The sequence below is a fragment of the Plectropomus leopardus genome, chromosome 12 (genome assembly GCF_008729295.1).
Source record: "Plectropomus leopardus isolate mb chromosome 12, YSFRI_Pleo_2.0, whole genome shotgun sequence".
Lineage (NCBI taxonomy): Eukaryota > Metazoa > Chordata > Actinopteri > Perciformes > Serranidae > Plectropomus > Plectropomus leopardus.
In genome coordinates, this window is record NC_056474.1 from 25,479,201 (window position 1) to 25,506,166 (window position 26,966).

The 26,966-nt window shown below is 37.0% G+C and overlaps 2 protein-coding genes across 4 annotated transcripts in view; both read right to left on the reverse strand.

Moving 5' to 3' along the window:
* The window catches only part of LOC121951622 (receptor-type tyrosine-protein phosphatase N2-like), a 256,425-nt gene extending 248,573 nt beyond the window's left edge, over window positions 1-7,852 (reverse strand). For 2 of the 3 annotated variants that reach the window (XM_042498013.1, XM_042498012.1), the window contains exon 1: window positions 7,573-7,852. In XM_042498013.1, the coding sequence (XP_042353947.1) occupies window positions 7,573-7,666 (94 nt within the window). In that variant the 5' untranslated portion in view covers window positions 7,667-7,852. Of the gene's footprint in view, window positions 1-4,900; window positions 4,957-7,572 lie in introns of those variants that run through there. The other variant, XM_042498014.1, reaches the window with a different exon arrangement.
* A 2,845-nt stretch (window positions 7,853-10,697) lies between these two features.
* esyt2a (extended synaptotagmin-like protein 2a) overlaps window positions 10,698-26,966 on the reverse strand; it is a 59,675-nt gene continuing 43,406 nt past the window's right edge. Inside the window, 12 exon segments of the mRNA XM_042497791.1 lie at window positions 10,698-13,688; window positions 14,600-14,649; window positions 14,886-14,991; window positions 15,122-15,253; window positions 15,341-15,439; window positions 15,668-16,086; window positions 16,480-16,629; window positions 16,706-16,792; window positions 18,268-18,342; window positions 20,065-20,127; window positions 25,582-25,677; window positions 26,405-26,494. Of these exon segments, the coding sequence (XP_042353725.1) occupies window positions 13,643-13,688; window positions 14,600-14,649; window positions 14,886-14,991; window positions 15,122-15,253; window positions 15,341-15,439; window positions 15,668-16,086; window positions 16,480-16,629; window positions 16,706-16,792; window positions 18,268-18,342; window positions 20,065-20,127; window positions 25,582-25,677; window positions 26,405-26,494 (1,413 nt within the window). The 3' untranslated portion in view covers window positions 10,698-13,642.

Sequence of the window (26,966 nt, forward strand, 5' to 3'; positions counted from 1 at the left end):
TTGTGGTAAGCTAGTTTGGCTACAGGTTCATGAGTATATTCCTATAGCTCACAGTAGCGGTGATCACTGATATCGGGATGGCAGCAGCGTTGCTGTTGTTCAGCACTGTTTATGTAGTTAGCACCGTCTGGTCCTACCTCCATGTTAACAACCATGTGCAGACAACTCATACACTCTGAATTTCACACACAGCCCCTTTAAATATTAACATCTTGAGCTTGATAATACATTTTATTTGGAGGTAAAACAGGAAGTGGATGCACCTAAAACAATGGCAATAACGAGGGAAATTAATTTTTAAAATCCTGATAAAAGGAAGAATTTCAATAGTTGATTAGTCGCATATCTTAATAGAATGCTTTCAATTCAATTATTATGCAGTACAAAACCGTTTTAAAGTCCATATTGCAAAAAGATACAGCAATTCTAACCAGATTGCCTCAAATAGGAATCAAATGACAGCAAAAAAGCTGCATAGGTCTAAAATAAAGTGCATGTCTGTCATTTTCATTCATATAATTGAGATTAGAGGTTAAGGGGCCGATGTGAAAGGGCTGTGCTGTTTTTCTATCACCAAAATGTAGCCTAACATGACAAGTTTGGTACACCTGGATTCTTCTAGTTTCATATGAGACTAGTATCATTGCTCTAGCTTTAAAACTCAGCCAATACTGTTGGCAATTAACACGATTTAAATTTTTTTTTAAAAGGTTTTTTACGGACCTTAATCACATTGCAATTAGCATGTTAACGCTAACAGCCCCAGTATAACTCTCATAGGTTTAAGTAAGTTGGGTGATATTGCAGGTACAAGTGAAAAGCATGATGAGGTCATTTCAGTGGCGGACAGTAACAAAGGACAGCTGCTCACTCTCCACCACATTTCAGAAGGAATTATCGTACTTTTTATATATATTTGTATATTGTATTCAAAATAAACACCACCTTTACCAGCTTCAACATTAAAGTGATGAACACATTAATGCATCACAGATTCTAACCCAATAAAATAATGTTTACCATCCTGAAATCCTGAGAATTAAAAATGTTACTTTTTGTACTTTATTTTGATGCTGAATCTGAATCAGTTCTTTTACTTTTAACAAACACTGTAGTCTTGCTACTTTTCTTTAAAGGCCAATTCCATCCGCATTGTTTTCAGGGTTTTTCAAATAGAAACACCCACTCTGTTAGCAAAAAGCAGTGATGTAGGTTACAGAGCTGATGGCCTCCCCTCTCTTAACCCCCAGTTAAGAACAATACAAGCTGTCATTGTCCCAGCTGGTCATAGCACTGCATTTATACTTTCTGTGTCAACTAATATTTGTTGACAGAATTCTTGAATTTTGACACATGTAAAGATTCATGGTCAGGGTATTACCAAAACTAACTGACAGCTTTGACACTCCCAGTAAACAATTACCAAGGCAGTAGACCAGCAATTCAGTGTGGTCTGTAAAGTAAAATTACACTTTTTGTCAAAAGAATCTGATGGCTGTGGATGGGGCCAGCAGCAAAATGTACTTACCACCTAAAAAACAGTATCACTTTAAATGTATGCTATATTTTAAATATTTTAACTATTTCCCCTTGCCATCAGACAGTCCCTGAAGCTGTTATATCGCTCTCTTTATTGGGAGACGGAGCAGAAAGCACAATAAACCCTGCAGGGCCAAACACACACATTTCACTGAGATAAACGCTGAGAACAGATGTGGTTTCACCTGTGCGGTGAGAAGAAACCAGAACAGGAGGAGGTATCAATCAACACAGCCAGACACGGACGCCTGCAGCAGGTAGGAACAAAGCACAAGTGACAGGCCTTTCATCGCACTTTCACTTTCTGCATTCAATAAACATTGATCCACACTGATCAATTTACTGATTCACGTCAAGTCAGTGCAGACAAAGCATCAATAAAGCAAACAGCAGTTCAGTTACAGCTGGGCTTAACCACAGGATGACGTCATGTGTTTTTTTCGGAACTCTGAATAATCTTCAGCGATTCACAGAGATCCTCTCACAGCAGGAACACCAGGGGAAGATCCCCTTTACTCTTTCATCACAGCAAAATCCATGCAGGGGTTTTCTATAAGTGAAAGCAAAGCTTTGTGTTGCTGCAAAATGCTTCGCTGGTGCCAACAAGATACCTGACTGTCAGTGCAGAGACCGAACCTCCTCTTTTCAGGTAACCAAAGAAGCAAAATGTCTCATTTGTTCACTGTTGTCAATAGGGCTGCATGAAACTTGCCAAAATGTGAATTAGTTTGTATTTGATCAGCACTCGTCCATTTGACACAGTGGCAGCCGGCTGAGAAAAAAAATAATCTTGTATTATAGTTACATAATAAGCTAAAATATGATTCTGAAAACATTTTAGGCAAGAAATATGCAACACAGTAACTCAATCTATTCTATCAGTACTGCTTAGTTTTACTGTTTGATCAGGGTATTTTTTCTGGACATTTTCCTTAACTTGTTTAAAAATATTTTTTGTAAATCTGCTAATTTACTGACAGGGTGCTCATTTCTTTTTTTCCCCCATGTTTTTGAAAGAAATTGAAATACTTGTGAAAGGCATCTGACCACAATGTGGTGTCAATCTAGGTTTCAAATGGTTAAACTGTTCATGTCAAGTTGTGAAAGTAGATGTATGACAACCCTGGAGCAGACATTTAATTCAGATTTTTTTTTTTTAAAAAAAGCAGTTAATATTATGGGATCTTTGACTGTGATCACGTGTCACAGCACAGTAACAGTAAAGCACCTCAGCAGCTCCTCAGCCTTGCCCGAACCAATCAGCATGGATAAAATGTTAATGAGCGTTACCATGGCTACGGTCACACCGGGAGAACCAGCGGTGACCTTCTCCAGGTCCACGTTAATGATTAGGAGACCTGAGCTGAACGCAGTGTACGGTTAAAATCCCAGGAGAGGAAAATCTGGAGCGCAGAGAGGCTTTACAACAAAACGCACTGTGAAAACAAACATATATCCCTGTATGTGTGGACAAACAGCTGACAAGACCAGACAGAGACAATACATCAGTACATCAAAGTCTCACATCACTAAGAAATTCAGTTCAAATGGTTATTTCACACATGATATCTGATGTTTGTCAAATGCAAAATGACCACCATCTCGCTTTCAGAACTTTTCCAGCACTCTCATAACCAGACTGCAACCAACTAAGATTTCACACTTTAATTTGCACAAACTGCTTCTCAATTAAAGACACAACCCTCTGGAACTCCCCACAGCTCAAAGTAAAATCAGGATTTTTAAATGTTTTCTACCACATTCAAGCCGCATTAAAACGCAGCCAGAACTGCAATCCTGCAACTAGTCATTATTGGTCATCATTTAACTGAGTTAAAGCTTTACGACTTTTGAGCTCTAAGAAGCATTTAAGCCTTTTATTCCTGAGCAAATTGTTTGGATTTCTTTCAAAAACATAATTAAAATAGCAATGAGCAACTTGGCAAGAAATGGCCTGTAAATTCCAAGAAATTAATAGATTAAGAATTTCTTCTCTTTTTTAAACTAGGGACAATTTCACAAAATTATTTATTAATTGATTTATTATTTTAAATCATTTTTTAAGGCAATTTCCCTGTTTCTTTTGTTTGTTTGTTTGTTTTTAGTTGTTTTTTTTTTACTTTCTTTTTGTTTCTTTTGTTTCTGTCTTTTCTTTTGTTACACATTTATTTAATTTCTGAGTCATTTCTTCTTAAATTGCTTATTCCTGATAATACGAAAGAAATCAAGCCAATCTTCCCTGGGTTTCAAAGTTTTAAGGCCCAGATACAACAAACAGATATCAAAAAACTAGTGGCAATGAAGGCCAACTGTTGCATCACCTCAAGTCGTCTGTGTCTTGGCCAAAAAGTTGCAACTAAACACCCCACAAACACTACAGCCAGCTGGCGTTAACACCCTGCACCTGCATGGAATAACACTCCATGGCAACATGCGGCTATAGTCTGTATTTGTCAGTCAAAACAGAAAACCAGCACATTAACAACACAAGAACACATTATCCAGGATTCCCACATATTTTCAAAGACATCATTTCAAAACTTTTCCATGACTTAGAGGTCCCATAATATATTTTTTATAAGTTATGGTGAACAAAACTTTGTCACATGTTGATGCATAGTAGTGCTGATAACACTGACAGCTACAGAAAATACATTTGCCATTACATTTCATTATGAGAGGCTAACCACAGAAGATTACAATAACAATTTTACTCAACACAACAAAGGATCAGGACTTTTTAAGAACTTTCAAATGATTTTCATCACTTTTAGAGGCCTGGAAAATGTGATTGGGAATTTTTGTGACTATTCCAGGTTTTCCATGACCCTGGGAACTCTGTATTTTTGTGTGCCCTAGTGAACAATCACAAAAACAATTACAAACCATTTCTCAATGGCTAAAAAAAAAATAGTTTTACCTCATTTAACAAGTTTGTTTTAATCTCACTCCCTCCTGACTTCAGTCATTTGTTCACTTTCCTCACTTTTGTTTCTCTTCTCATGTGCAGAGCTGAACTGCCAGTCAGAGTGATTTAACTCACAGACAGGCCCCGATGATGATTCAAAATGATAGATTGTCCAAAAAAAGCTGACAAAGGCTGACTAGTACAAAAAGTGTGGAGCAAAATACGAAAACTAGGCCCAAAAATAGCCTTGGTGTGTCAGGGCCTTTACAAACAAACTCAGAAACTAAACTTTAAAACTAAATTACAAGTTGTGTTTCGTTTTTAAATAGCAAAAGTTTACATTCAGTGTTTCTCACAAAACATTGTGTGTTTTCTTGAGGTCTTACAAATGGGTTGAGAGCATTTCCTCACACATTAAACATTTGAAAAACAGCTAGTGAATATTGGACTTACATTCATCAGGTGGACACAAACGCGCCTCCAAAGGAATGATCGTGTTGCTCTGCAACTGCTGGATGTCAAAATAAACAGTTTGCTAACATTTTAAATGTGATGGTCCCTCCATGTTGTTGTCATGTTTCAGCTGCCCTCACACAGCTCAATAAATCAGTTACTGTGGGTGTGTCATAATCTTCCTCACTGCCTTTGCTGGCGTATTGATACGCTTGTTTGCGCGTTACTGCCACCCATTGTCGATCAGCAGAACAGCATGAAACCAACACAGTGGCCAAGAAGCTCAATTGAGAATCAGCAAGATTATTAAATTCTTTTTGGAATACTTTTGGATATATTTAAGTATTGAAACATTCCTTTATATGAAATTGTTCAGTATGAAACTAATTATTTTCTTTTCTACTAAACAGTGGGACTCATGAATGATTGGTTTAGTAACCAAATGAGATAAATAAGAAATAAAGTTTTAATTTAGTTCTAATGTTTATGTAATCAATACAAGGGGGAAACATGGCAGTTGTCTGAAATACAGCCATGATCGAAATATTTACCAAAATTGCAAACCCCACAGGTTCATTCCAACAGATGGTGACAATGCAATAAATAAGGAGAATCAATAGCAGGTAGGCTACACTGTAGGCTGTTGATATTTTTTTATATGCACTATTGCGTACATGCATTGCTGCGACTACCACAGAAGAATTAGGCCTTGAGGCTGAAAACATAAAAACTGTTCATTTAAATGGCCAAATGTCATTAAATGTCAAAACTGTAACTAAAATACTCTGTGGGGTAATTTTAGTATTAATACATACATACATATATATATATACATATACATATATATATGTGTGTGTGTGCGTGTGTGCGTGTGAGTGTGTGTATATATATATATATAAATATATATATATATATATATATATATATATATATATATATATATATATCGCCATAAACTCATTGAAATCAGAAGCAGTACTGGTAGATAACCCTATCATAGGATTTGGAGTATAAATAAATAAAGTATACACGTATAAATGGAGGCTGAGCGCTACAGCTCATTGCTCTCTGTTGTTTCACCGCTCGTCTCCTCAGCTGAGTCTGTCCTGTGGCTGCCATACTCTCTGTATGGCGGTTATGTAATCTGAAGGAGAAAGAGGAGGAGGAGGAGGGTCTGGACACACACACAGACGCATACACATACACACACTTCCCCCCCTTAGCACCAGCTTCTTGCTGCTCTTCCTCCTCTCACCATCTTCTACAACACATCCCTGCATCAGTCATCCTGTATCCTGCAAATCCTCAAACCAGTAGGGGAATATTAGATATCAGCTATTTATAAACTCTGTGCATGAGAGAAATTAATGTCCTCAGGCCACACACACACACACACACACACACACTTTTATATTTCCGATCAATACCTGCTTCTGTAAGGAGCACAAAGCTGGAAATCGGAGAATGTATAGTTACGTTTATTTTATTTTTTGCACTGATGTTATCACTGATGGTTGTTGTCTGTTCTTGTTTACAACTGAGCATAGACCCAAAACCGCCTGTTTTTGTTCTTAGATGAAATGTGGTGCTGTTGATATTGATTGTAGTCTGTTAGTATTGTATTTTCTCTAATTTTTATTGAAGATTTTATTCATTTTTTTGTGGGAATATCTCACTATTGCATTCATGAATTATTTCTGTTATTTATTCTATTAATTCTGTCAGTTATTCATTTATTTATTTATTTTCATTTTAGTATTTTTGTGGTACTATGTATTTTTTTTATTTTTAATATTTTATCAGTTTATGTATGTATATATGTTCTTGCTCTGTATTTATTAATACCATTCCTGGATTAATTGACATAATTAATTTATAATATATATATATATATATATATATATATATATATATATATATATATATATATATATATATATTTATATATATATATATTTTTTTAATTAATTTCATTTTCCAAATATTACCATTTAAACTGATAATTTCATTTATTTGGTGTATATTTGCTGGTACTGTGTTATTTCTTTTTTTTCCTAAATACTTATTATATTGTATACAATATATGTTTATATACTTTTTTAAATGTCTGTATGTTATATTTGTAAAACCTGAACTACATTATTTTTTATTATTTCATTTAAATTACAATAAAGTATTCTGCTATTATGCAATGTATATGATTTATTGTACATTAATAGGCCAACGTGCACGCAATTTTTGTTACAAATAATCCTGTCAAACAGATGTAAGGCTTCTTAATAAAATGATGCCTAATTGTCCTTGTATTAGCTCAGTTTACCGACTAGTTTACCGACTTGTGACGTCTCGGCGGTGCGCCGCTGAGTTTACGCTGCTCTTACATGATTTCTACATTATAATATTCCTGTGTGGACTTTGTTGTGTTTGCAGTGGATCTTTTTCCTGAAACGTGTGACCGGGTCACCGTGTTTGTTTTTCCTGGGCTCAGGTGAAGCTGCAGTGAAGCAGCCTGCCGGTTCTTGGCAGCGCCGCTGATACAATATTGACACAGATCAGAAACAGAAATAGTCCCTCCGGTTTGTCTGCAAAATGGCTCTGAGTGGCTTTCCACAGCACCGGAGACGGTACGGAAGCAGCTCATTAAGAAAACAACCATCCGGTAATTCACTCACCAAATCTCCTGTCAGCAGAAGCGGGGAAGCAGCTCAGGGAAGCGAGAAGGAGGAGGAGGAGGTGGTGGTGGAGGAAAAAAGCCAAATGATTCATGTCTCCTCTTGGTTATTCTCTCGAGTGTTAAAAGGCCATTTCTTCCAGCGAGGTTTGGTTCGTCTTCCTTCCCGTTCAGAGCGGCTCCTCCGTGGCTGGGGGAGCAGAGGAGAGCCGGGACACACGGGCGGCGGATGGATGTTAGAGGAGAGGAGAGAGGAGAGAGGAGAGAGGATGCAGGGCGTTCCTCCTGCTGCTGCTGGAGGCTCGAGCTCTCGCAGCGTCAACGCACGTGCAGTTAAGCGTTTCATTTCCGGTACGTATTTTCAAAATAAAGTCTAACAAATGCGGTAAGGTGCACATTTTTAGGATGAATTTAAGGCTGTACGTTAAGAGTACATTATAATTTTGTTTTGTCAAAAGAAGCAGGAGAAGTAAAATGTAATCACCGGGGATAAAAAAAAAAAAATCACCTATAGCAACAATGGCAAGTAGCTTCAAAAGTTTTGTTTTTTTTTCAGCGAAATACTTTTAATAACATTTAAGCTATATTATGCATTTATACTTTGGTGTGATATTTGATATTTATCTCATTGATTATGGTTGGACGCTTGAGTTATGAGTATCTGTGGTGATAAAAAAAATAGATTAAAAGAAAAAATCAATCTAATTTACTTACACATAAACCCGTATGGGCAAACATTTCTCTAGAGGCAACAATGGGTTTTTTTCTATTCACAAAAAAACGTTTTGCCGATTTTCTTATTAATATACCACACCCGTCCTTTTAAGCTTTTATTTTGAAGGTAAACTTAGTCAATATCCGTTTTTAATCTTTTTTTTTATCTGACTTGACGTATTCACGGACTCACGGAGCTCTCTGATTCAGCACTGAGGATGCTTTCAGGTGCCGTCGGAGATGGTTGAGGTTCAGAGTTGAGGACAGGTGAATGAGTGATGATGGAAAGTCAGGGCCATATTCTGAAGAGAAACTGTTGAAGTTGGGAATAAAATGCCCACAAATGTCGTTCAAATGTGTACTTCTATGGCCTGAATGTGATAATAACACTACTCACGTTTGCAAAACTTTGTGAAAACCAGAAGGTTTCTGGCGAATTTCACCAATTCTTGATAATTTCACCAAGCAAACAATAAACTATTGTCTTTATCCATAATAATATACAATCATTTATTTGTTTATCATATTTAGTACTGGCAATCTGAATCTGCAAAGTAACTAAAGTTATAAAATAAAATAGAAGAGTAAAATGCTTAATATTCTAATACATTAATATAGTTTTTGTAGTGGAGTAAAATAAAGGTACGTCAAAACTGTACTTTAATGAGCACTGGAATGTCAAGGCTTCATTTCTGGTCACTCTGTCAAACTGTGCATGGTATATATTCCTGAATATTTTTCTAAATTTGTAAATATTCACTTATTGGTGATGCAATGGGGACCCACAGATTATGTTGTACCTAGGAGACCCCTTTTAAATTAATCCACAGTTTTAAAGAACATTACTTCAGTGCATTTTACTTGTTGCATACTCTTAAAGTAATTTAAGCCTAAGCAAAAAAAAAAAAAAAATCATTCAGCAAACCTGCAGCCCTGTATTATTCTGCTGCTATACAAAATGCTGAGGGAACGTGTAGGAGTGACTAATGGGGGCCCAGCAGCTAGTTTTTGAGGACACGCAGTCCTCATAAGGATAGAAATACATATATATTTTCACAAACTTGTATAGCTACTGGTCATCAATCAGCATGCGAATATTTCAAACTTTTCTTTTTGGCCACCTGCGCACGTAAGATTCTCATTTATGCCAAACAGCAAGAGATGACAAGCCCTCTTTGTGTGTATGTGTGTGTTTGTTGCCTCTTGACATCAATATCCAGGGGCAGTGATTCATCAAAATATTCCAGTGGGAGGAGCAATCAGTGCTCAAATCGGGCTGCAGGCAAAGTGTGGCCTCTCAGTAAAGATTATAGAAAACAATCAGATATTTTATCACCGGTTGACTGCGATCCCGTACCAAGCACAGAGTAAATGCACTGAACAAATCACTGATTAGATGTGCCAAAGCTCCCGTTAAACAAAGATAAAACAGAATTAACTGTTTTTGGAGCCAAAAGAAAAGTGACACACACATTAGTGACACACTAATGTTGCAACCGAAACACCAAGCCCGAAATCTCGGTATAGTTACGGACTATTACTGGTTTTAATCAACTGGTCCATTTGTTTTATAGATGAAGAAAGTTCTGCAAATAATTCAACTTTAAGTAAAAGCCTAAACAGTGAATTAAATTTTAACAAGAACGTACAGCTGGTTGCAATCTGCAATCCTCAGCACTAGATGCCACAAAGAAATCTTACATACTGCTCCTTTAACCCTTTGAAACCTGAGCAAATTGACTTCTTCCAAAAATGTGAAAAAGGCAGTGAGCAAATTTACAAGAAATGACCCAGAAATTAGCAGGAAAGTACAAGAAAATTACCCGGAAATTAGCATATAAACCCCCCCAAAAAACAAACAGTAAAAAAAAAAAGAAACTAAAAAAAAAGAAAATGGCCTAGAGAGCTTAAAAATTATAATAACTCTGTAAAATATTTCAAATGTATAATTCTGAGAATTAGAAGTATAGTTTTCTGGACAGTTTTCCTTAGCTTTCTGAAGAATCATTTTCTAAATCTTACTAATTTCTTGCAATTTGCAGGACATTTCTTACAAAGTTGCTACTTTTATTTCTGTTTTCATTTTTTTTTTTTTTAAATCCTACCAGCCTACTAAGGGCTAAAAGCTTAAAATAGCTTGTGAAAGGCGTCGAAAAGCAGTGCAAGAGAACTGATGTCAACCCATGTTTTAAAAGGTTAACTCTGAGGTTCCCAACCTGGGTGTCAGAGGGCCAATTCCCTTAAATTGAAACAAGCTGCAATTTGCAACAATAAATCATTGACTCTCAAATGTATTTTGTTCAGTTTCGCTAATCAAAACAAACACCAAAGCACGCTGAAGTCCTGCATCATCCTCGGCCCCCTTAAAGCTGCCGCAGCGACAAACTTCAAAAGAACGGTCAGAGGCCACAGTGCAGTACGGCTTCATGCTGCTATCACCAGCTAAAGCTCTTTATTTCTTTTAAAAGACATATAGGAGACATTCTGAAACATGATAAACTGTTGAAGCATTTTGTTGGTTCTTTTTACACATGTAAATATCACCGGGTCGTGTGAAGTTTTAAGGCACATGATAAATTAAGAAGACGGAGAAAATAAACCGCCTTTCTGAGGACAACGCCCACCACTGAGGCATAGCTCTCAAATCCACACAAACGTTTTGATTCTTACAAAATAAAACACAGACCGAGACAGAGGGCAACAGCTGCGAAACACAAATAAAAAAAACATTAAAAGACAGAAAACGCAGAACAGCACAATTACATATGTGTAAAATACTTTTGTTGATGTGAACACAACAAGGCAAAAGTCTACATTTGTGTTTTTTTGAAGGTCAAAGGTCACATTTGCCTCCTCTGTTTCAACACAAGATCGCTGCTCTTTGGCTTTGAAGGGCCACATATGCATTTATTTGATGTATTTGATAGCATTTATTATTGATATAAATCCCTTCCAAGCAAGTGCTGTTAAGTCAAAGCAGTGTTTAATATGATGTACGTGAAAAACAAAGATTATGTACACAAAACAAAACAGGTAAATGTCATTTTCAGCACTAGTATGTCTCGCTTTAGACTATGCATAGTTTTTTTTTTTTCAGATTAGACACGTGTTGAAAATGACACATTATGACAAGTTAAGACTATTGTTGAATTAAAAAATAGATCAAGAAAAAGTGAACAACTGAGAATGATTGTAGGGGAATTAATCGTATGGGATCACTGAAACGGCGACAAGCACCCTGCAGTGAGCGCCCGCTGAAACCCGTTTTTGTAATCATCTAGTTTTCTCACTTTTAAAGCCACTATTTGTGTGATATTTTCTGTGATTAAAGAAGCTTTCAAATTAGGAAGTTTGTGTTGGAAGAAATCACACTGGTGAAAATTGGGGCAGACTTTGTGATGCACTCAGATAAATCATCTCAGTGTTTGTGTAGGTGTGTTAACTGTTAAAGCTCCTATAATAGTGGTAAATAATGGTCATCCAAATAAAGCCAGGATTAAAATAATGGTGAAGTCAGCATTATAATTTAAATTACCACAGCACTAGTTTCTCTTATTATCATGAATCCTGTCCTAACTCACTGTATTCATTCACGTTATTTTTTTTCTTACAAGATTACCAAAAAGGGAAAGCTGGAAGACTTTTAATGTGAAAAATTTGCCAGCAAGTGATACGTTTTTCTTGATGGTAGCTTAACCTTGATCAAGCCAGATTACTGAAAAACAACAGTGGGTATAGCATGACTATTAAAGTGGAAAATACATCATAAACTTTTTTTTTTTTAACAAAAAAAGTGAACATGAATAAGGTTTACATTTCAAGGGTAAAAGGGTAAATTAAAAATAAAAGCATTTTCCAAATATCACCACTGGATGGCACCAGGAGAGAATTAGTGGCTTCAAAATTAAGAAAATGTGGGTGAAAACTGAATCACGTCATTTTAAATACAGTTAGTTTTGATGCATTATTTACCTTAAAGGACTAGTTCCACATTTTGGCAGATACAATTATTTTTCTTTTCTTTCAAAGTAGTTTAAATAAGATAAGTAGATCAATAGCACTCTCAAGTCAGCAGCAACAGGCTAGCTTAGCATAGCATAAAGACTGAGGCAAACAGCTAGCTTTACTCTGAAGGTAAAATCCACCAACAAACACATCTAAATCTCACTAACAATATGTTGAACCACTTTTTTTGTACAAATTAAACTAACAAGATATATCTCATAAGTCAGTGAGTTTTAGAGGTGCTGAATGGCAGGCTGCGTTACCTCCAGGCCAGATGTTTCCTCCTGTTTCAAGTCTTTATGCTAAGCTAAGCTAACCATCTCCTGCCTGTGGCTTCATATTTAACTAACACACATGAAGCTGTCATCTTCTCGTCTAAGTCTCTGTAATATGGTGAAAGCCAAAATGTCAAACTTTTCCTTTAGAAGACTTGATACTTTATTTTTAAATCATAAATATTTAAACTTAAAATAAGAACTACTTGCTAAAACAGACTTTTTCTTCTCCTAGAGGAATTTAGAAAGTCAAAATGATCCCCAAACATAGAGATGTGCAAATATTCAGTTTAAAAAAAAACAGGTCACTCTTAACAATGGCCTTATTTCAGTGGAACCGCAGGTGTATTAACAGAAGGAAAAGAACTAAACAAACTCGTAATTGTATCACGTTTGACACAATATTTTTCTAATTAGTGTTCTTTTCAATTGGTTAATACACATATTTTTTACAGTGGAATAAAGCCAAGGTAAAGCTGCGTGACCAAAAACGCACAAGGGCGAAAAATGAAATACTTCTCGTCTCTTTGGTGGCGTCTTTCCCTGCGACCGCCCGCCTGCTCCGCTTCAGAAACTTTGTCCAGAATGTTTTTCACTTTAAAAAAAATTCAATCAAATAAAATTACAAACAATCATTTGGCCAAATAAGAGACCACGCCTCTCTCTTATCTCTAGAATATGCCGTCTGTTTTGTCCAGCATCATTGTTTATATTTACAAACTTGTACATTGCTCTTTCTTAAGTAAAACTCCAGGCAGGAAACTGCAAAAAAATAGATTGTCTTCCTCTACATCTGTTATAGTTTCTCCTATAAATATGGAATATAGACTTCCACAGCAGTACATTATGTCATATATAGTATTCTGCTTGTTGTATACTCCCTTTAGTCTATCAGCCTTTCACTTCTTAAAGGGGAGGTTTGCCTTGCGACTGATGTGATTAAATGAATGTCAAAAGCTGCTTTTCTGTTTCCTTTTGTACACTTACAAGTCATGAGGAAAATAAAAGGAGGTGCAGAGTTATGATGGTAGTGATGATAATGATGATGATGATGATGATGGTTCCTGTGGTTGCCGTCTAGAGTTGGTGAGGCTTCGTCATGCCATCTTCACTCAGCTCATACCTGTAGGAGGAGAAAAGAGGGTTTTATTTTGGAAAGTTCCTGTTTTGTCCTTTTCCTGCAACAGCCTCTGACATCAGTGTTTTATTAATGTTACCAAAACTTATAAAATAAAGTAGCGTCTCATTAAAATCCCAGAGCTCCTAAGCAGTGAGTTCACGTGAGGAACTGACTTTTTAAAAATTGTGCAAAGGTTGTAATGGAGCTGCCAATCTTAGCACGGCAGCAACAAGACGTAAGAGCTGCAACGACTAGTCTACTGGTTGTCAACATTAAAATCAATCATCATTCATCAACTAAACTGAAAATGATTACCCAGTTTGAATATTTTTTTAAGAAATGCATTAAAAAATCTGATTCCAGATTCTTCAGTATTTAAGAAAATCAACAACAGATTGGTCTACAATGAAAATAATCATAAATTACAGCCCTACATGACACGTACACTGATTCTACCTGGAGTCAGACATGTCTCCTCTGAATCTATTGTAGTTTTCAAGACCTTCACTAACGACTGGCAGCAGTTACAAGGATTTTTTTGGGTTCTACAAAATTTTATTTACAAAACTTCAAAGCTGTTCTTTGACTTCGACCTTTTTTTTTTTTTTGAGCAAAACTTGCCTACTGCTTTTTAAACGTAAAACTCTATTCAAGCATAACAGTGACAAGTGGCAAGAGGCAATTAATATAATGAGGATCACAAAGGTCACACAGAGGCAGTAATTTGAGTTTGCTGAGCAGTTCAGGAAAATGTTTTGAAGCCCTTTAGACACAAATTTTAGATTTGAGTATTTTCAGTTCTGCACTCACCAAAAACAAGCATTTTTAATATGAGCTCTGTGTAAGCTGTTTCAGTTAATTGTTGTCTTATCAGCTGCTTGTACATTTAATAAAGATGGAGATCAGAAACTAACCATTGTGTCCAACCCTTACTGATGTCCTCATGGGTCAAATCCACCAGAACCTGATGAAAAAAGTCAACAGAAACAATAATAATTAAATTACAACTAAATGACTGCACATAATTAAAATACTGAATTACAATATTCTTGCATGACCAGACTAAAATCAAGAATTTAAATCCCTAAGAATTAGGTGAAAAAAAAAACATTCTGTCAGGATAAAACACATTTTATTCGAGATGTTTACTAAGGGTTTAAACAAACATCTAGAATCCTCCTGCCCCATCAAAGCCTGTACCTTTCCCAGAAGGCCTTTGTGTTTGGAGAGCAGACCTCCACCGTTCTTCACTGCGACATCCAGAGTCCGCCTGTGGAGCTCCACGAGGGAAACACTGAACTCAAACCTGAGCAGACAGAGACACAAGGAGCAAAATAGTACATTTACAACTCAGCCACTGAAGAATCAACAACAACACTGTGTTTAACTTAAAACGTATCGAACAATATAACTGAAAACAGAGAGGTGGGACCCACGTCTGATCGTAAACTGGGTTGAGGGTTTTCTTGAACGTGTGAGTTTTCCTCCTGCCTGACCGCCGTTTGTCAGGGAGCAGGTAGAGGCGGACATACGGATCTGAGCCGTGGTCAGTGAACGCTATCAGATTCCTGTGAAGGTAAACAAATGAATATTACATGACAGTGAAAACATTCACCTTATAAAGATGATTCTTGGAAGAAAATTTTGGTCTGTACCTGCAGCCGTGAACGACCACGATGAGTTTGTTCCTCTGGGAGCTGTGTCTGACGGTCAGCTGGACCTCACCCAGCGGGAAATGACTCGGGCCTGAACCACTAAAGAGAGACAGAGGATGGTTTTTCGCTATTTTCTGACTTGTAATCGACAAAACAATTAACCGATCAATCCAGAAGATGAAAATGAAATGAAAACAGTCGTTAGCTGCAGCCCTAACTTGTAAGTCAAAGTATTGTTCCTGTTGTTTCCTGTCGTTTAAGATACATATCCCGGGCATAGACTGTTTGTCTGACAGATAAATGGATGCATGTTTGGTTGATATATACTTTTGCAGTTGCTGGAGTCTCTGCTGCAGCTCCTGAGCAGCGTAGGGGTTGGAGATGTCCGAGGCGATGCTGGGCGTCGGTTCTTTGCCTCCAGCCAGGTACTGCTGGGAACCAGAGATGGCCAGGTTGGAGGTGCTCCTCCCTGTCTCAGCCAGACCTCCTCCTCTTCCTCCCCCCTGCCCCAAGTCTGACCTCCCCGGAGACCTAAAGGGGTCGTCGGCCTCCCTCTGGCGGTTCAGCAGGTCCTGGGCCGACACAGAGGAAGAGCGCGGGATGTCGGAGGTGGAGGAAGTAGGCGCAGGGGAGTCAGAGGAGACGGAGGGCCGAGGGGTTTGGCTGGCAGAGCTGTTTTTGCGGACCTGCACGGAGGACGGGGTGGAGTCTGAGGATGAGGAAGTGGTCTTATCCAAACACAGCACCTGAAATAAAACACATACAGAGAACTTTTTCAAAGAAGTCTGACAGTTTTAAGACAAGAAAGTGTGATTTTGAATTTCAGAACTGATAATGTTTCTTTAATGCATATTCCAAGACCCATGTTCTGCGTGAACACCAAATTTTTCAAAAATCAGGCAAGAAAAAAGTTTCATAAACTAATAAAGTTCAGCTCAATTTAAAGTCTTCCAGTAAAAGGACATTATCTGAAACCACACGGCCACTTCGCTGCCAAATTTGGGATTCTAAAAAGCTTCTAACAGCTTGGAGTAAACCACTTTGGGCGACCCCTACGCACTCATTTAATGGCACCATGACAAAGCACAAATTGCTTTCAGTAGCACTCAGGGAACATAATCGGCAGGTTGTCTTCCTACCCGCAGAGCCATCTTCATTTTGAGGGTGCAGCTCGGTCCAGAGTTCTTCAGGGGGAAGCGCTGGTTCAGCGTCATGTCCTCGGCCTCCAGCAGGTGACTCAGAGGCAGCGTTAACGTCCCCAACGAACACTCGTGTTTCTCATCTTTCACCTAAAATCATCAGCTGATATTAGATTTAACTGCTTATTATAGCAATGAAATCAGCAGACAAAATATGTCTCTGTACCTCAACCTCCAACTCTTGGCTTTTGGGGTTGTGGATGAGGAAGGTGAAAGCTTCCTCCCACACCGGTTCATTGGTTTTATATCTGGTCTGGAAGAGGACGCAAACAGAGAGGAGTCAGAGAATCTTCCTAACAGACTACAGCCAACTGCAAAACTGCTATTTCTCTGTATCTGATGTTACTTTGAGGGATTAAGTTATGTAAAAATGTCATAAACTGTGTCCGAAATCGTCCCCTATCACGGATATAGTGCACCATATAGTGTGTTTGCAATTTTGTAGTGGTGTCTGATTTCTCTGCTGTTAATTTCATCCACTATATAGTTCACTATAAAATGCCCACAATGCACAGCAAATTTGAGTGTACATACCATGTACACTACATTCAGCTCCCATTTACCACAATGCAATGTGGCTGTGTATTTCCAGGGGAAAAAAATTCCAACGTAGTGTCCGAAATCTCGTTTGGTTATTCTCTATATAGTGCACTATTTAATATACACCTAATAGTGAATAGTGAGTGAGTGAATGAGGGGACAGTTTTGAACACAGCTACAGTGTCTTCTAAAAGTACCAAAACATTTGCAGGTCCAGCAAATTACAAAATTTAAAGTTACTGCTAGATGCCCGCCAATGTGATACACCTACAAACTTGCTAGCTAGCTGGCTAGCAAGTTTGTAGCTACACAGCTAACATAAAATCTGCAAGTGGAGGGTAAATATACACATTTCTACAAATTCTTATTTTTAAAATTATATAGATTCAAATTTGGGGATTTAGGCTTATTTTTTATTCTTTGGGACAGTGAGATGAGAATATCAATACCAATCTTGTGTCTGTGTGTTAAATGCAGAGCTGGAGTCAACTATGTGGTTAGCCTAGCTTAGTACAAAGACGTGAAATTAGCCAAGCTTTTATGCTAACTTTTGCACTGCTTGTGCTATGTACACTGCATACATGTTTATATGTGTGTCCAGTAAATCTAGTAACATAGCTAACCTTTATTGGCATCTTTTTTCGTTATTCTCGAAGTTTTAGCTAGCTGGCTAACACTTTAGAATAACAAAATAAATTATGCCTATATAGGTTTCTAAAGATCATGGATTAACACATTTTATATTTTTGTTAAATTAATACAAAACAATTTTTTTTAAAAAGCTTTTATTAAAAAAATTATTGGTGGTAATTAGTGAGTTACACTAATTTGGAAGGATCCAGGCTACAGTAACGTTAGCCGTTTCCCCGTTTCTAGTCTTTATTCTTAGCTGGACTAACAATGTCTTGACTCCTGTTTTATACTTTACACACAGGCACAATATTTATTATCCATCTTCTCATGTCATGCTTAGAACAAAAGCACATAACTGAATATTCCAAAATGTTAAACAGTGCGTTAACTGAAAGGTAAAGTTGTCCTCAATCCACTTAATCCCAGAATATAATTAAAGTATAGGGGGGTTACATTGGCTGTAGTTCTAATGTTTCATGAGATATGAGGATACACGAGATTCATAGATTATACTGATGGTGGTGGGTATGAAGATGGATCGCACTTTGGTCTCACCTTGCTCTCGTAGGACTTGTGTCCCACTGTGAACTGGACAAACGGACTGGGATCGCTTGTCACTTTCTTACCAGACTGCAGGGAAGAAACACAGGTTTTACAAACATGAAAGCAATGGCTAGCAAGCTATAGCAAGCAATGCTAGCATTTATAACACTCTGGAACTGTATTCTTTCATATTTTCTTTCCTATATCAAAATACTAAAACTACTTTGATAGCTGTTTCTTTAAAGTTGAATTAGCAACGGATGTCTTGAAAAAAAGATGCAGTGATGAAATGAATGAGTTGCTTTGGTAAAGATTTACTACTCTAAGCTGTTAGAGCATCTTTTTTGGGTAAAGTAATCCGATTAAACATGCTATAAATAAAAACCTTCTACATTTTAAATATTTTCTTTTACAATATGGCCTTTAATAGGAAATGTATCCATATTTTATTGAGCATTCACAATTACAAAGCTTATACAGTGTCATTTTTGAGCATGTGACAATCACATCATTACCATGACACCAAGTGTGCACTATACTGTCACATTTAGCACTTGATGGCAAAATGTGAAGATTTTTATGGAAGAAGGAGTTGAAAAGGTAAAAGTCTATATAACCCCAAACCAAGAAGTCTGGAAATCACATGAAAAGAAAAGATTAGATTAATGTACATTGGACAACAATGTTGTTAATTACAACACACATTGTTAGACACAGCACAAAGTTTTAGTAAAGAAACATGATTAGTGGAGTTTGTTAATAATTTCACAGCAACAGTCAGTAAGTTCAGTTTCAGTGACTAAAATCAAACACTATTTTACAGGTCACCACTCGTGACTAGTGAGCCTCAATTCTGATCATGAATAATTTAATGATCTTGAATTATCCCTGATATTGTTCATAGTGCGACATAACCCCCCCCAACAATGTAGACAAGTTTTAACAGTTTAAAAGTTTTTAGCGACTAAATAAGAAAGGTTATCTATAATTTATAATGTGAAAAGTCTTCAAGTCATTAACTTATACACAATACACAATAAAAGCACCAACCAATTACAGGTATGTTTTTTTGCACACAAGTTTACATCTTAAAAAATATGTTGAATCAGTTACACCTTTGGGTGTAAAACTGCTTAAATTTAACATAACTTTATAAAAAGTATAAAGACATCTATGGCAATATTGTAAGAATTGAGTTTTGCAACAACAGAACAAAAAAGCAGCTATAGGAACCTATACTAAGCTACAGAATGAGAAATTCTGTATTCATGTAGCTATGAAAAGACTAAATTTCTGCTTACTTCAAACTACAGTGTACACTATATGGCCAAAGATGTATGGACACTTTGCGTACTTGTTTCTGGGGCTATTTTTACTGATTTGGTTTCCTGTTTAATATAATGATACCGTGTGCACAAAGCCAGCTCCAAAAAGAAATGTTTTTTTTCCAAGTTTGGTGTGGAAAAAAATTGACTGGTCTGCACAGAACCCTGATCTCAACCTCACCAAGAACCTTCAGGATGAACTCGAAGTCGACTGTGAGCTAAACCTTATCACCAAACACCTTGTTAACCGACCTCGCTAATGCTCTTGTGGAAAGACTGAAACCAGACGACTGAAGGCTGCTGTGTGTTAACACGCAAGTTCTGGCATCACATGTGGGTGTAATATTTAGGTGTCAACATACTTTTGGCCATACAGAGCAAGTATGAGTTGAAGGTGAGAGTCTATAAGCCTGCGTGTACACAAGTCACTGTGGTCCTCTGTTTCCCTCCTCGGTGTCTGAGCGAAATGGGTGTGCTTCGTTACCTTGATGGCCTTACTGATCGAGGCCTTCTTCAGCCCCGCTTGGTTGAACTCTAACGGATTGCGCTTTGATTTTCCCCCAGGGACAAGGCAGGAGAGAACACACACAAACACACACACACCAGCAGGTTATTAGGGAGAAGAGGGGCATGCAGGGAGGAAGAGGAGGAGGAGGAGAAAGACAGAACACACCAGGACCGCAGGCATCACCAAATGTTGAGACACAATGAGACAGACAGAGAGACATGGATGATCACATGGTTAATGTCATTCCCCAATTAAACCTGGACATGAGGTCAAAACTAGAGTCCAACCACTACTGGATTTAAGAGGCCCATATTCATTTAAGTAAGTAGAAATATTTTAAAAACTATTTAATGCAACACGGATCACAAACTGTATTTGTTATTTAGTTAAACTTGTGTTTCTGCCAATTATCTCTCTTTAGAAGTTGTGTCATTAGTACATATTAAAGTAGACATTTTTCCAGTTGAACAAAAAAAGTTAAAGATGAGTAAATTTGAATTTTTTAAAATGTAATTCCTATAATAATGATAATAATAATATCTACATTAAAAAAAAACAACAAATTATTTTTTAAATAGTAGGTTAAATTTACAAAACTCCACAGGATATAGTTGCAATTTGTCACCTGCCATTAACCAATAGCTAAAACATATAAGTTGGACTCTAGTTAGAATACCACAGCATGAGATGAGTCATTATTAAAAATGGAGAGAGAGTAAATGAAGATCAGAAGGAAAGAAAAATTCTGTTCGAAAGAGACACAGCAATGGTTTTATGTTGTGGTGATAATTGGGTAAAATTCAAGACATTTATATTGGTATGAAATTAATTGATATCACCATGAAGGATTTCACAGAGTTTTGCAGATTGCAAAGAACCAAAGAACTGGAAAGAACAAAAATATCACCGGCTAATCTGCGAATCCTTTGATAGCAAAGGAATGACCGTAAGGTCAGGGTAAGCCAATCAGAGGCAGAGTAAGGCGAGCCATTCCTTTGTTATCCTAAAATTTGCAAATTTGCCTCCTGGTCCACTCTGTCAGATGAGTGACAGGATCAGAGGTGCAATAGAGTGGTGACGGGACGATGTATTTTTGTAGGCCAACCAGGAAGCTAGCATTGCACTGGTTCCCTCGTCAAAAAGCTTATGGGATTTTTGAATGGAATTTTCGGTTATCGCCAATAATAAGCTCTGTGGCGAACATAAGTTTATGAGACATGTTTTGTTCAGCATGATAATCTTCATAGATGAACACCACTTTTGTGTGCTTTGAAGCGTAAATTAAATCGCCAGAAGCAAAAAGCAATTGTTAGGCTATACACGAACTACATCGTGGTCACACGTATTAAACGCCACCACTACAAACACTGTAAAACAGATAAATCAACAAGTTCAAGTGCGACTCTGTAAAGCTGTAAAGGCGGACAAGTGGATTTAATGAGCTTCTAGGTCCGCTGTGTTGAAGTCTTACGTCCCTGACAAACACTGTAGTCCAATTTAGCCACTTGTTAGCAACCCGCCTTTTTTAAGATGAGTAAAACCTAAAAAGTTCAAAAATTGGGTTTAAGCGGACATATTTTATGTTGCAGAACAAAACGTGTCAATACCTTTAGCGTGTGTTAACCACAGATCTTATTTAAGGCATTTTACCGAAAACCCATTCAAAAAACCCATAGACTTTTAGACGAGGGAACCGGGAGTGCTAAGAGGCTAACTTCCACGTTTTAGGACTCATTACTTCACCATTCTATATTTAAGCAATACACAGACTTGCTGATGAGTAAACAGTTAAATTAAAGGGGCATTAACCCATCAGTGACAGCTACTGGCAAACAGTGGGAACTGCATATGTTTAAGTATTAGTTTCAGGTCTGTGCATTACTTTAAAATTAATCTAACAAAACGTCTTCAGTTTTCATGGAGGGGTAAACATGTGCTGCCCCCTGCTGGCAGAGTCGAGGTGAAATGCCACACAGGAGGCTGATGGGGAAAACCTGTTGACACACAATGAGTTTATACAGGAAGGATGGAGGGAAAGCAATCCACTGAGAATTCACCCTCCCTGCTCTCAGTGTCTCAGACTGATCAAAATGCACTCCTTCCTCTCAAAGTAAGCCTGACATGAAACTTTTTTTATATTTTTTGGTGACAAAAACATATGGTACAATAGTTCATAAAGATCATTTTAACCTGCTTGTGAAGTGTGAGTACTTCGGGGCCTCTGGAACCTTCTGAATATGTTTGTAAACTGTTAATTCAAGGCTGTGAACATTTTAGAAAGCTGTGACAAATATTCAATATGTTTTTTTTACAGACGAAAAAACGTTTCAGAGACAATACAGACTTTATGGGAAAAAAACCTTTTTTCTAAATTTCTACATAACTTGGTGGACAAAAAAGAGAAATTATCTAAAATGATCAAATTCAGTCTTAGTAAAACTACACTGACTGCATTTACATGCACAATATATTCTGGTTTTTGCCCTTATCTCAAAAAAGACAAAAATCCTACTAAGCTGTTTACATGCCTAATGATAATGGATAGCTCACTAATATTCATGTTTACATGCAGCAGTGGATACTCCAATTAACGTGCCCTCACATGACATTTACATGTTAAAAAATGGAAAAGTTAGATGGCTAGAGCAGCTTGTGTTATTTTGCTTCTTTGCATCAAAATAGGATTTTTTTTCAGTTTTCCACTGATGGCGGTCTTGTTCAGCCAACAGACAAGAGGCTGTCTGGTAAGAAAACAAAGTGAAATGCAAATTTTAAATGCACTGAATATATGTCCAAAGAAAGCTCCCAAAACCCGAATAATATGGTGTATCCCACATGTGCTAATTGGAAAATACATTTGGAATTTGGAGTATCCAAACAGAATATGCCATTTATATTACAGTTGGTGTGCATGTAAACCTAGTCAGTGATGACTAAAACAAGACTAACATGTCTAATGTTCTCGGTAACTAATTGTTAAAAAAAAAGAAAATGTCAAAGTAATAATGACACATATGTCTGTATATATGTCTGAAACTCACATGGATCTTTGATTCTGCGAAACAAACAAATACTGACAAAATGAACACTAATTTAAGAGGAGCAGATTAAAATTCATGTCTGGTACTTTTTGTTTTTTCGAATGAGACACCTTTCTTACAAAACACGAAGACCTGTACCTTCAGGGAGCAAACATAGGGCAGCATTGATTGTTTTTTATCCTTTTTAAACTATCACTCTGCTAAAATCCAATATGTGTTGGCAGTGAGGCAGAAAAACATCAACACAACTTTTTCTCTGGAGAAAATGAGCGCCATCGATACAGAGAATGAGCTCTGGAGAGGCTCATTTTGTTAGACGCACAGCCGGCGTCTCTGCCTTCCAGAAAATAACCCATCTGATGAAACTAGATTAGAGGAAACAGTGTACAATAAGTCAACTTACTGTAGGTACTGTGAGATCAATAATTCCTTATTAGGGAAAATAAGGAGGAAGGATGCTTTTGATCGTCCTAAAACATTAACCCTCAATGTCGTTTGCTAAATTTCTGGTAACATCCTGCAACTTTGTAATCAGTCTACCTCTGACAAATAACATTCACAACATATAATGATATTAAGGGTCATAACTCATGCACTAGTCGGGATTCATGCTCACTGGGCAAACAGTTAAAACCTCTGCAAACACAAGCAAACTAACAGAAAAGGAACACGACCTCGGGACCTTGGCGTTGGCCAAACTACTCTAGAATGCAGAAAACAGCCAGCGGACTCACAAATAAGGTCCTATAGAGAGAAGCTGTGTTCTCGCAAAACACGAGGCCAGCCGCCCGCCTCTCTTTTAAGTAGCCAGAGCCCAAGTTCCCCTCGAAGACGCTCTTCAGAGGAGGAGGAGGAGGAGGAGAGAAGAAGAAGCAGAGAAGAAGAAGAGGAGGCTGAAAGAGGAAGGTTAGGCCTGCACTACAGAGTTCAAACACTAACAAAAAATACTGAGACTAGATAGACTAAAAGGTGCAGTGACAGTTGAGTTACCACAAACAAATGACACCACGGCTGAGAAAATACTGTATGCATACTCTAGCAGCCATAGTTCTGGTCAAAACAGGAGGAGGGCGCTGTTTATTTGTCATATCACTCTCAAGTTCATCCCAAATGCTTTTTTACCCCATATGTAATCCTCACGAATGACTTCAAAACAAATCATTTGTTTTAGAAACGTTTTAAAATTTTTCAATATATTTAAACAATTTGAGCCACTAGGTCCAATACAAAGCATCAGGCCTCATGAACTGTGTCAATATACTATTTTTGTGCCGAGATTATTATATGTGTGCAGAGTCAGACTGTAATGCTCCCCCACAGATCAAAAATATAATAGCTAATCTGAATTGTTTATGGTAACTATAAGAAGGTGTCCCTGTTGGTATGACTTAAACACAATTTTATACAAAGAGTTGTTATATTTCACATAATTAATATCATTTTAATGGTCTTCTGGTCTTTTTTATAAGCGAATTATGTCTATAAAACTTAAGATCTATATTTAGACTGAGCATTACTTTGCTGACACAACTGCTGCGCTAATGGAAATATTATCAAATTATTATAAACTGTATGTCAAATTATTAAATCAGATCCTGTGTGTAACTGACTGAGGATTTCGCATTGTAGCAATTATCACTTTTAGCGTATTTAATAGACTCAGATGAGAATTTAGAAACGCTTATCAATTGACACCAGAACACAAATGATAACTTGTCGTTCTGTTTAAATCAAAACATTACAGATAATGCACTACTACTACCGAATGTGTTATTATACCATACCACTGCACCTTTAGTGAAGAACAGAAAATAAGTTCAGAAAAAAAAGATGAGTGAGGAACTGAGGTGAACGAACTATATGAACTGGAACCAACAAGCAAAAACTGAATGGAAAACACACTAAATTGTTTCCCAAAAACATTTGTTTTAGACTACCTGGAGCACCAACTCAACTCAAATCAATGAACAACTCTTACAGAAGTATTAAACCACACAGCAGGTGAAAGCAAAAAAAACAACAGTTACAATAATGCAAGAAAAATATAAACAATACATAGACAGCTCAGAATGATAAATTAAAATAAAATACATCAACATTTTCACTGAATGTCTCATAATTCTGACTCATCATGATTTTTTTCCCATTCTTAAATATAAATATTTTTCTTTCTTTTATGTGAGGAAAATAGGCTAAAAAAACATTCAACAAAGAAAATAAACATGTTTGCGTCCCTACATGGCAAAAAGGCACAATGACAAAATGGAAAGTTTAGAAAGGAGTCGACAGGGCAGCTCGTACACATCAGGCTCCACAGAAGCATCTGTAAATCACCATTTTTCTTCACCTGGGCTCAATAAATATCTGTACTGGTTCTAACTGTAGACTCTAAGATGAGACTGAAAATCATTACTGCGGGTGCATGCTGGGAAGTTCGACCAGACTGACTTACCGGCAGGTTTCTGGCTGAATCCAGAAAGACGACCAGCAGCGCAGACGACAGGCCGTCGTTGGCTTGACCGCGATCAGCTTTGATGCTCATCAGTGCCTGTGAGAAAGAAATAATGATTCTGTAACTCATGTTGTTTGGTAAAATTGATCTGCGAGGATTCGTGTGAAGAATATGGTAAAAGGTTCAGGCGAGCCAAAGCTTAAATGGCCGTAACGAGTTACGAGAGCCTAATGTGACGTCTTAACCCTTTGAAACCTGGAGCGACATCACTCTTCTTGTGCTGATTTCAGACGCCTTTCACAAGTATTTAAACCTTTGAGCCCGGAGCAAATGGTAAGAAGGCAATGAGCCAATAAGTAAGAAATGTTCAACAGAAGGAAAAAATGGATATTTAGAACACTATTTTTTTAAAAAAAAAAGCCATGGAAATTGTATGTAATGGAATTTCTATACTACTATATATATATACTATACTATATAATACATGTACTACTATATATACTACTTTATATACTACTATAGGATTTTTTCCAAGTCTTGTTTGCCTTGTTTGTTTTTGTTTTTTTTTTTTTACTTTTCTCTACTTTTTGTTTGTTTTGTGGTTGGGTTTTTTTTTTTTTTTTAATTTTCAGGTAATTTTTTTGTACTTTTTTAATAATAACTTGTTGGAAATTTCTGGGTCATCTCTTCTTTTCTGGCTCATTGCCCTCCTCCCAGGTTTGTGAAAGAAATCAACCCGATTCGTTCAGGTATCAAAGGCTTAATAATATAAATGAGCTGCTCAGGTCGAGCAGTTTCTGTCAGAGAAGCGGTGGTTCTGTACCTGGTCCAGCTTCTCAGGTGTGGGCAGCAGAGACAACCACTCCAGTTTGAGGTGCAGCTTCCCTGTAGCCACGTCGTCCATCACAAACCACTGCAGACAAAGAAGTACTCTGTTAATATCGATGCCAGAACACATTTTCCACAAACTACTGTTTTTGCTACTCTTCATCACTAATTTGCTGTACCACAGTAGGGCTGGGCAACTGGACTAAAAAAAGCTAGGAGAGCTTGTGGAATGCAGCAAACTTTAAAAACAAAAATCTTCTATCTGAAACTAGAACACGGCAATGATTTATATATCTATTAGATATTGTACTTTCTTCTCTTAGCATGTACGAAGTAATGAATTTTTAGGAAAAACTGATTTTTTTGATAAATAAAGATAATGTACTAAAGCTTTATTTAAAAAAAAAAAAGATTTCTCATATGAGACAGCATCCTGGGGGAAAAAAAACAACAAATGAGCGTCCTTATTAAAAAAAAGGATAATATTATAACATTCCGTACTATGAAAATGAGAATTATAAAATACATGTTACTGTCTGTTCTATTACATATTTATA